General features: G+C 36.1%; 1 protein-coding gene across 1 annotated transcript in view; it reads right to left on the bottom strand.

Moving 5' to 3' along the window:
• The window catches only part of LOC109080000 (extracellular serine/threonine protein kinase FAM20C-like), a 50808-nt gene that overhangs the window by 2615 nt on the left and 36103 nt on the right, over positions 1–12090 (bottom strand). Inside the window, exons 4-8 of the mRNA XM_042730371.1 lie at positions 10189–10281; positions 7220–7335; positions 5118–5298; positions 4747–4856; positions 2924–3005 (exon numbers count right to left, since the gene is read on the bottom strand). Of these exons, the coding sequence (XP_042586305.1) occupies positions 2924–3005; positions 4747–4856; positions 5118–5298; positions 7220–7335; positions 10189–10281 (582 nt within the window). The remainder of the gene's footprint in view (positions 1–2923; positions 3006–4746; positions 4857–5117; positions 5299–7219; positions 7336–10188; positions 10282–12090) is intronic.

A 12090-nucleotide genomic window follows, 5' to 3' on the forward strand; every position in this document is an offset into this window, starting at 1 on the left:
CTACTTGACATTGTAGCAGTGTTGTCACATGAAAAGATATAACAAAATATTTACAAAAATGTGAGGGGTGTACTCACTTCTGTGAGATACTGTAAGTCGGGGCAGCTTTTCAAATGCTAGGGGGGCCACACCCAGGGGGCGGTTGTCACATTAGCATAGCCTATGAGGTATGCGGTCAAGCTTTGCCTCTAGGAGTTCATTCAGCCAGGGGGAGTTGCATCCTCTAAGGCACTAGCAAGAGTTGTCCCCTTGCAGCAATTGTGTCATGTGACAGGCAAATCCTCCCTGCACACGTTCATCAGATTCTATAGTTTTGATGTCCATGCTACTCCGGGCCTGCATGTCTTTGAGCCACTTTCCAAAGTCATTTCTGAGACCTCTTCGATGTTTGTGCGCACACACAACACAAGGTGTGTCCATTTCATGTCTATTTATAACCTCACAGGTGCACGCATTCCAATGATGTCACCGACCAAGGTTATTTAAGTCAGTTCTTGGCGTGTTTGACACACATGCCTCACACCCGGTAGGACAAAGAATGTTCTCATAAGCATTAATGAAACACATCATCTCGTTCCTACTTTTTCAGAAAACAGGGTTACAGTCAAGTAACCTGAGACGTACACTTTAACCATTTTTCAAAGACAAAAGAAGTAATTATGAAATTACATATAAAGATGTACTTCAGTCCTACTTAGATGGCTAAAAAAGCACTAAGTTAAGCTAATTGCATTTAATATACATTTAAAATATAATACATTTTCATTTAATTGCAATTAACATGCAAATAAGTGTCCAATATTGCACTCGATTCACACTTCAGTGTATTCTTTTAAAGTATATTATTACCATATTAAGAACTTTTTTTTTTTAAAGTATGCTAAAGTGTACTTTGTTTTTACTAGGGTAAAGATACTAAAACTCTCAACAACCATTTCCAGCACACTAGTAGTGTGATATGCAGTCTCTATAAACTTATTTAAAGGGGTCATACGATGCTGCTAAAAAGAACATTATTTTGTGTATTTGGTGTAATGAAATGTGTTTATGTGGTTTAAGGTTACTTAAGGTACTTACTGTACATTATTGTTTCTCCTCTATGCCCCACCTTCTGAAACGCGTCGATTTTTACAAGGCTCATCGCTCTGAAAAGCGAGGTGCGCTGTGATTGGCCAGCTATCCAGTGCGTAGTGATTGGCTGTATACCTTATATATTGGCTGTATACCTTATGTTACGCCTCTTAACATATTGTGACGCCTTGTCCGACCGGAGCGACGAGACATTAACATAAAACCCATTATAAACATGATATAAACATGATTTCTAGTCGTGTTTTCTTTTGGAAGGCAAAAACAAAGTAACCACATGTGACGACCCCGGGCTGGACGCCGCTTCGTTCACAGTGAAAGCCGATTCTGCGATCCACAGTGCAAAGTTGATGTATTTCCTCAGCGACCAGCACGGATCAGCTCTAGGTATGACGAAGCGAATATCGTCCTCTTTTGGAAAGCCAATAAAAGTAGTTTCGCTTTCACAGTGAAACACACAGCGTCTATACGACATGGGGGCGGCGGCAACAACAATACTACAAAGAGAATAAAAGGTACGCTGCCTTTCTTTGCGTGAACATCTGGGCGGCGCTATGCAAATCTTCCCACATACTAACGTAGAGATGTGGGGGCATGTTAGAACGAGCCGTTTCAGGGGGGTGTGGACGAGTGTCAACTTTTATAAAGAATATCTCTTTGGATTTGATACTTTAGTCTTTGCAACTTCACAGATCTTCTTTATTCACCAAGATCAGGAAAATCTCCAAAGAGAAAGGAAAATTTGAAATCGCATCATATGACCCCTTTAAACTTTACCAGACATAAAAGTTAGAACATGAAGAACTCACCAAATTGTACATTCAGGTCTTTATTTAAGATGAAATAGAACCAAGCTCATAACATGGAAACTTAAGTCACTTTTTGTTGTTATACATTCATCTTGGGCTATTACTTTCATATCTGTATGTCAAATTGCACAGCACATTACTGCCGTGGTTCAGTGGGTCTGAAATATGTTTTATTTATAAGTTATAATAAAATATATTATTTTGGTGACACTTTCGAATAGGGAACACATATTTACTATTGACTAAGAGTTTTCCCTGAACAAACTCCTATTTTGCTGCTTATTAATAGTTAGTAAGGTAGTTGGGGTGGATTAAGGGATTTAAAATATGGTCATGCAGAATAAGGCATTAATATGTGCTTTATAAGTTTTAATAATCAGCCAATATGCTAGTAATATGCATGCTAATAAGCAACTTATTAATAGCGAGAATTGGTTCTTAAAATAAATTGTTACCATTATTTTATCCTGCAAAACTTCATATGTAACACAAGTCATGACCGAACGGCAACTTCAACAAGAGTACTGACAAATAAAGAGTGGTCCTTTATATAATTTCATGACAGCACCTTGCAACATATTTGTAACAGTAAAACCCCATCAGAAATACAGCTCAGTATAAATTTAACACAAACAGAAGAAAATAAATGTACATTTTAGTCCGGCCTTGAGAGACCTATGGCGTTACACAGTGGCCTACTTCAGAAAAAAATGTAGAGAATGAAAAATCAGTCACTTCAGCTGAGCAGAATGTCGGTTTAATCAAAATGCTTTATCCGTGTGAGCACCTGTGTGACTTCTACCCACTGTGAGCCCTTCAACGGCATGCATATTACACCCTGAGACAGGACGCCATATGAATCTGACCTTACACTCAACATCTACATATTCACGTTTCTCAAGATAGAAACACTCTGTTTCCATGGTTTCAGTGTAAAAAGGAAGTAGCTGTGGAGTCATGTGGAGCTTTGAGGAGTTAGGTGTGAAGGACAGAGGGGACGTTATATGATAATAAAATTGGCTTACCCTCTGCCGTTGTCCAAATGAATAATGAAAGTCTCATTTCCAAACTTCTCGAAAGTCTCGTAATGGTGGCGATCCATGTTGCCTGTTCAATGTGAAAATGGAGAGAGGGAGAGTGAAATACAGGAGGATTGATGTGGGATGTTGAACTTATAACTATAATGATAAAAGGTAGTCTATCGCTCCTTGAAGTTAAGTTATGTTCAACAGATTCCAATTCTGCAGTTGATAATTTTAGTCGTCTTCATGACTAATCAGTTAGCACTTGAATCAGAATCTATATTTATCCACACACAACCAGGGCTGGAGGAGTTGGTTTCCATGGTGTTCACACAATGTCCTTACAGAAAAGCACCATGAACTGAACAGGGGAAATTCCCCCAGATCAGCCTGAGGTTAACAGCCTCGCTCAAGGGCACACGGCTCATGAACGGATCAAAACACTCTCAACCTCAGAGACCACCCACAGTCTGCTCATTAACTCACAATTGAGACTTTATCTATTGCAATTGTGACTTTATTGAAATTGAGACTTTATACTTTACATAATTGTGACTTTATATCTCTGTATTTATATCTCAAAACTGTGACTTTATTTCTCAGATCTGAGTCTTTACACTTCTAGTTCTGACCTTATACAGTATCTACAGTAGCAGTGTGACCTTTATCACAAAGTGACTACAGTTTTTATCCCACAATGTGACTTTATATCTCCCTATTGAGACTTTACATCTCAAAATTGTAACTTTATTTCTCAAAATTGAGACTTTATACTTTTAGTTAGTGACTTTATTTCTTGCAGTGACATTTTTATCTCACAATGTGACTTATATACAACTTTATCTCACAATGTCATTGTATAACTTTTGTAATTGTGATTTTATACCTAAAAATTGTGACTGTATTTCTTGAAACTTAGACTTTATATCTCCCCATTGTGACTTTACATCTCAGTGTGACTTACCTCACAATGTGACTATATCTATACTTTTTTCTAATCTTGCAGTACCTTTATTTCTTTCGATTTTACTGTATATCTCCCAACAGTAACTTCTGTGCAATTCAACTTTTTTTATTTCGCAATGTGACTTTTTAATCTAACAGTGTGACTGTTTCTTTTAATTGTGACTTTGTATTTCCCAATTGTCTTTTACTTTGTAATGTGACTTTATATATAGCACAGGGATTGTTTTCTTTCTTGTAATGTGACTGTATGTTTCCCAAATGACTTTCTCACAATACAACTTTTGTTTCTTTATTTTTTCCTCAGTGTGACTTTATATTTTCCTATTGTGACTTATATCTCAAAATTGTGACTTTATTTCTCGAAATTAGAACTTTATATCTCCCAGTTGTGACTTTATATCTCCCAGTGTGATGCATCTTACAATGTGACTTTGTATCTGCCAGATGTGTTTATCTTGCAATGTGACTTTATATCTCACAGTGACTTTAAAAAAAAAAAAAAAAAACCTTGCAATGCAACTTTATTTGCTTGCAATGTGACTGCATATCTCCAACTGTGAATTTTTCCACAATTCGACTTTATCTCACAGTGTGTCTGTACATCTCCTACATTTGACAGTTTTTAATCTCAAAATGTGATTTACTTATTTTTTTTAACCTCACATTGTGACTTTATATCTCACGATGTGTCTATTTCTCATTTTAAAACTTGTATATCACAATTAACTATATATTTTTTACAATGCTACACAAATATTTAATTAAAAAATGCAAAAATGTATAAATAAATTTACCCTGAAAATTACTTACTGGAGTAATTAATTTTATAAACACGTTTTTTAAACACGTTCAACACTTACCCATTAGAAAGTCAAAAATAGTCATGTCCATGATGTCCAGAAGTCGTGTGCCTCGGTCATACGGAGGAGTCTGTTTGACTTCATCACAATAATCTGGATCCACTTCCCACCTTACAGCAGAGAAAACAACTAAGAAACTCTCTTTACCTTTAAATTTGAGCTGCATTTGCCCCTTCTCATATATAACCCTACTAGCGTACAACTGCCATCTCAAACAAGATGGTCCATTGTTTAACTGCACAGATAGGATTTCTCTGAGAGTAAGTGAGAACCGCAGTAGTCTTTTTTTGCTGATAAAGTCAGACTGTAGTTTAATGAAGATATGGGGTGGTGCGTGGAGACCTGAGATAAAGCGGAGAAAAAGAGCTTACTCAGCTTTCTTGCGTTTGTGGTAGGAGCGGCGCCAGGGGTTCCTCCAGGTCTTGCGCTTGGCTAGTGCCAAGTCAGGAAGAAATGCAGCCAGGGAGCCCTCGATCTGGTCAGGCTTCCCACACAGGGCATGCTCTGTGGAGCAGTAGTAGGAGCACTCGCCGTAGAAGCAGATGTTGTTGGCTGCAGGGGTGAGGAAGAAAGAAAGGAAAGAGAAAACTCTTCTTGGGGGTTTTAAAATAGACCACCAGTGAGACAAAGAGAAAGGAAAAGTCCCTCCTGAGTAACATGGGGTTAAGTGTCTTCAAGTACACAATGGTAATAGCTCATTGATTGCCTATTACAGGGTTTTAACCTACAACCTTTCAGACTCCCCAGATATTTAACCCAAGTTTTATATAATGTGAAGCAGCTGTTTTCCACTGATGCATTAATTTGTAATGAATAAATAATCATATCTTTTTGTATGCGTCCATCAAGTTTCAAATAAATAATAATAAAAATAAAATAAATCAAGAATTATTATTGTGTTACACACCATTACCATGTAATGTGGTTAAGTATATAAACACAAAAGACATAAAATAGTAAAACTCCCCTCAAATTTGAAAAGTATATTTAACTAAACTGTGCTTTCAGATAATTTAATACTAATTAAATAAAAGGGCACTTAAATGTGCTTAAAGAGAGACACTTTCATTACTTACAGTTACTTACAGTTTTTAACATACAATACTTTTAAAAAAGTACACTTTGTAATGTCAAATTACAAGTTTTACTTTAAAGTACATTTTAAATTATGTTTAATAATCTTTTGTCTTGCTACGCTTAAGCACATGTAAAGTACTTGGTTATAAATTATTTAAATACAAGGCATACAAGGTTCAATAGAAATAATATTAAAGTATATTTTAGTTTATGATAAGTGCTTTTCAGTACATTCAGGAGTACACTTTAACCATATTTCAATGTACGATTTAAGTAATTATGAAAAGACTTACAAAGATGTACTTAAGTCCTACTTAAGTGGGTTAAAAGCACTCTAAAATACAAATAACATCATAAAAAAAATTAAAACAAAAAATAAAAAATACACATATAAGTAAAAAAAACACAAAAAAAAATCCCAAAAAACATTTTTTCAATAAAAACCTCAAATAAATGTGGCTGGAAAAACAGTTGACACATATACTGTTATACCGACAAGCCCTGGCCGTCCACCACCATGATGGTAAACACATTTCAAAAGCAACAACATGCTACTATGACAATCTTTTGTGCAGCAGCCTTGTTTATAGAATTAATACAGACTGCAGAATATGTTTTTGAAATAGGTGACTTCTCCAGATGTGTCTTTATGTGATGAAGGATGTCAGTGATCTAAAATGCTCGGATTCACCAAGGGCTCATTAAACGCTGCTGTTTAGCCAATGATGAATCATTGTGTATAACGCCTTTTTCAAATGTTTCCTGACACAGCTCCCTGGGGGAAGCGGAGCCCTTTCACTAGTCTCTACAAAAACACATTTGTCATGAAAAGTGGAGGTAGAATGCTAATGATAGTCCTGCAGGGAAAGAATATGGCCAATCTGTGTGCCTCATCTGAACACTTACATCATCTAAATGTCGGTAATTTAGTAGCCAAACTTGCTGCACGTGTGTTATTGCATGTTTGTTACTCCCTAATTAAAAGCTGTAATTAGCCTAGCATCTTGACTGGGTGTTGTAAGCTGGTCTATACGGCTGGTTTACTGCACGCTTTTTGTGCTAATATTTGTCATAGCCCATAGTTGGTTAGTTTGACAGTTCTTTATGGACTTTTTAAGCTGTAAGAAAAGGAATACGCAGTCAAAAATACATATAGCAAGATGCTAACATGCTGTATGTAAACTATGCAACAAATGCTAACACTTGTTGAATGCTAACACTTCTAAACCACATAGGCACAGGGAAGTTTGTCATGAAACTGAATGACTGTCTTCATTCACAGAAATGTGGATTTTCCCATTGTTCGAACTCTATACGCGTGAGAAGCCAACAGTCAGGAGGGGGGAAGCATGGCCTGATGGGATAGAAGAAAAGGCCATGTGGAAGCCACTCATACCTGGGGATACGAAGAATGTCCGCCAGAGCTTTTTGTCACGGGTCACGTCTCGGATCTCCCGTGTCATGTTCACCAGCCTGCCGGCCACCGGGGGAACTCTCCGGAAATCCAGGATTCTGTGCGCCACAAACAAGCGACCTTGTCAAATGATTTATTTGCAATGAATTATCAGATACAACACCTGTGGTGTTTCTTCATGCAGACGATGCACAGTTCACAGACTGCTTTATGAGAACAGTGACAGCAGACATTCAATCTCCTGCTGCATTCAATAATGAAGAAGCAACAATAAGGAGTACAGGAAATACGTAGAATAAAGCCATTTTTAAATTGGCTTGGTAACGATTTTTTCTTCAAGGTGCTACTGCTAAGTCCACTCTTTACTCACTGGCTTTATGACACCTCTGTGATTGCTCTTTATTAAACTTTTATTGGCATTTTAGTATCTTGCCACACACCACAGGATATAAATGGCCTTTCTTGTGTACTTGCATTGGGCAAAATCAGAATTTGTCTCCTTTTCAATTATGAGCGGCCAGTTATCAACTGGCTGTACGCCTCACAAGAAGTTTTCAAGAATTGGAACTACAGGAAGAGGAATTTACAGAATGCTATTTTAAGAAATTCGAAACATGATTGGCAATAAAACCACAAACTTGCATAATTAAATTGAAAAAAAAGTGGTTTTTATCCCTTAACATGTAAAAGACTTTTTTCCTCAATTAACAGACACACTTAAAAATTAGAAAAATTAAATATACATGTAAAATATTTATTAACCTCTCATTATGGTCTATATGTGTAATTCAATTAGATTTTAATTTAAAAATCTACATCCTGTTTTTCCTCAACTGATTAGATATATTTCTCAAAATTGAGTTCAATAATTTCAAAACCATCATTCCATTTCAGTTTAACTTCCTTAAATTCAAACTGGAATTCAAATAAAAATTTGCATCCTGTTTGTAACTTCAGTCCAAACCGAGGAATTTAATTTTAATTTAAAAGTCTTTCTGAATTCAAATCTGATTGATGCACAAGCATGCTGGAGGGTTTGTTAATCTCTCAGTCTTTGTCTGTGTGTGCAATGGGCCGTCACGGAGGAAATCCCACATCGTGTGGTGTGAGCACTTTCAACATTAAACCTCCAAAGACTCATGGGCTCCTGGGCCCTGAGAGACAGAAACCCAAGCCTTTCAGATGAAACTACTCAGGGGTCGCAAGTTGCCGAGTCACTCTGGATGCAGGTGACAAAGAGCCCAGTGTGGAAACACTGCATTCTAGGAACGTTCTGTCAGACGTTTGTGGAAATAAGCTACAGTATAATCGCGAGGAAGCTACCAGTGGAAGAGGTTTCCATGAAGGTGAGCGTACTGTAGCAACACAACGTTTCTTGTAAAATTCAGTCGTATCCACATGCTCTCAAACTAATAAAATATCAATATACCATTTCACTAGCAAACATCTCAATGTTATCACTCAGCTGAAAATAAATTGACATATCATACCATGCTTTTTCCTCCCCTAAATAAAACACATCATGGATATGACAGGCACCTCAAATGAGAACAACAACATTCAGAAGGAAATCGAGTGGGTCTCACAAGCTCAATTAGCTCTCTGACTCCACAAAGCCTTTCTCTGTGGGGCTTCTTGTTAAAGTCAGCAGGGAGTTTCTTCTGACTGCACTCACATGCACCTTGTTACTTTCTGAGTAACTGTAAGGTGTATCGACTCTATCGCACTAAGTGCTTTTCAGGCCGTTGTCCAAAAGTCTTGAGTGACATGCGCAGAGCGGCGAGAATATAATAAGAGTTGGTTTGGCTTTCTGACATCACAATGGCACGAGCGCTCTCGTGCGTAAATGTGAAATGTGGAGATGTGTGAGTATGTGTGGGTGTGTGGTTATGGTTTCTTTTTCCCAGCCAACATCCATTCCACAGCAGTATCAGAGCACTACAGGTGTTTTCAGTGAAAGAACTAGGAGGAATCCAAGCTGAAGGTCTCTGCAAGGGGAATTTCCTCTTAAAGGCTACTGGGGTGGTTGAATGTGGTTTGGACAAGCTTCATGCAGGTTACCAGACTGTAAGTTTGTACCAGACTTGTTCAATTTGCACCATAAAACAGCATTTTATAATAATGGACCTTTCTTAGAAACCTTTCTATCTATTGGTGGTGCATAAAAATAAAATAAAATTAAATAAAATTAAATTAAATTAAAAAAATTTAATTAAATTAATATTAAATTAAATTAAATTAAAATAACAATGTTCCATTTGTTCCAGCGTTAGTTAACTACATTAGTAAACATGAACTAACAAAGAAAAAATATTCTAAAGTAATTACGAATGTAATTTTAGTATTCACTAATGCATTATTAAAATCCAAAGCTTCGTCTATTAATATTATTTAATGGACCTGAACTGACATGAGCTAACAATGAACAGTTATATTTTTATTAACTAACGTTAACAAAGATTAATAAACACTGTAACAAATGAATTGCTTTGAAATGAACTGATGGGACCTTACTGTAAAGTGTTACCATTGTTATTATTATTAGTAATAATAATAACAACATTTAACATAATATAATTTCCTTTAATAGTAACTACAAAACATAATTAATTTATTAGGTTATTTTTGATCCATAACCATGAGCAATAAGCAGTAGTGATAATGATGCCTGTCTTCGCTAACTAGTAACCCCAATTCTAAGAATAATGGATGGAAAAAAGTTGGAAATAATAGAAAATACTATTTAAAGTTCAGCCAATAATGATGACATTCTCAAATACACTGGCAATCTAATTTTGTCTCTTCCAACCTTATCATTACTGTCATACACCTTAAAACAAAATAAGGAATACAACCAACAAAAACTGGAAACAAACTCTCACACTGGCCACTGGTCTGCCCTACTAAGCCCTGCAGATAACTCTCTCCTTCTCTCTGTATTTCACTCTTACCTGTCCAGATGAAATGCAGCGATCTCTGCGTTGTGTCGCTCAAAGTCAGAGAAGTAGAAGAAGTCTGGGGGTGTCTCCTGTTCCCTGGTTTGTCTAGAGGACGGAGTAGAAAAAAAGATTGATGTTAGCTAGTGCTTGTTAGACAGTGAGCTGCTGGCAGAAACAGAGGTACAGTTAGCACACAAAGTACAGCAGAAATGTTCGTTTGACACCTAATAGTGTCAATAATGCAATAAAAGAGTATTGCTTATGCTGTAGTATAAGACAGTATCAACCACACATTTTGCATTTATAATACTTTTTTTTTTTTTTTTGTAAAACTATTCCAACTTTTAGCAGTCTAATCAAATCAGAAGTATGAAATATGTATGTACCTGCATGTATAAAATGTTTAAAATCAGAGTTGCCATTGCTTCCAGGTCATTAACTACCTTGCCTTTATTTAGAATAACATACCACCATACAACACTTGCTACAGTATTTATGCATTATACAGTAGGCTATTTATATCTGCATATATTCTGTATGAATAAAACAGCTGGGTGACCTAGTACTATACATTTCCCATAATATGTAATATACTGCGGATACTGTATCCCACCGTGCAGCTTTTTCTTGACTAAATATTTGGTCAGAAAATATTAACATTTATACACAAAACTGTATTAAATGTGAGTTTATTGTATTAATATTTCATCGTTTGTCATTTAATCATACTTTATTACATATTACAAATGTAAATGCATTTTTTTTTTGACAAGGCTGCAACAAAAGATAAAAGGCCTCCAGCAGTCTGTTATGTCAGGTAGTGCTATGCTAGCTTCAGTTAACTGTATTTACAAGCAGACATCCTGACACTAGCGGACAGACAAATAGACAGCATGGACATCTGCCGAGTGGGCCACTTGGCTGGATCAGCAACTAAAGGAATGTGTGTGTGTGTGTACAGAACAGATTTTGGCAGGAAACAAACTGCAGGTGCATGTTCTCTCCACGTACCTATGCATTCAGCTGGAGAGATCACAAGACTCAGACAGGCGCAGGACAAAAAGCCATAGAATCCAGACAGACATGCACTAAACCACTGACCTTAACTCTCAACCTCGTACAATGATATCAGTCTGAAACAGCTCATGGTATCTTTTACACGGTGCTTTCCTGAAACAACTGTAAGATCTTTCCTGGAAGCGTTACAGAGTGAGGTCAGAAAATGGCAAATCAGAGCTATGCTAGGCTAATGTTAGCTTAAAACACATCAGTTTGCAGGTGACTAACAAACACTGAGGAAAACTGCTCAATGGTTGCTCATAACTGAATGGGGTTTCATTTAAGTACTGTATCAACTTTGTGTCTGGCAGCACTGATGTTTCTTCTCTGGAGAAGTTAAAATGAATCGACACAAATTAATTGTTGACTGAGAATAACACTATAAAATGAATGTGGATATCACAACTCAGATCATTTGGTCTTAAAAGAATCTGATGAGAAATTATTTCATTTTGAAATGTGAACCAAGTTTGAGCCATTGAGCCATTGACTAGCCATTGACAAGTATACAGTAAGTGCTCTTTGTAATAATGTCAAATTATTTTTTTTTATTTTAAAGTACATTTTAAATCATTGTTTTAATAGTTTTGTTGTGCTTCAAAGAAGTACACTTATTTTGATATGTTGACTAACATACTTAAGTGCATGTATATACTATAATTACATACTATAAAATAATGATAATGTAAAATCTATACGCTCCTATAATTTTAATACTATACTACTATTTTTAACATGTCATCACATTTTAAGTAAATATATTTCGAATTGCAGCTTTATTATTACAAATATATTTAAATGCATAACATACAAGTTTTGCTAAAAATTTGATCAAAGTATATTTTAGTTTATAGA

Source organism: Cyprinus carpio, chromosome A3 (genome assembly GCF_018340385.1).
Source record: "Cyprinus carpio isolate SPL01 chromosome A3, ASM1834038v1, whole genome shotgun sequence".
Classification (NCBI taxonomy): Eukaryota; Metazoa; Chordata; class Actinopteri; order Cypriniformes; family Cyprinidae; genus Cyprinus; species Cyprinus carpio.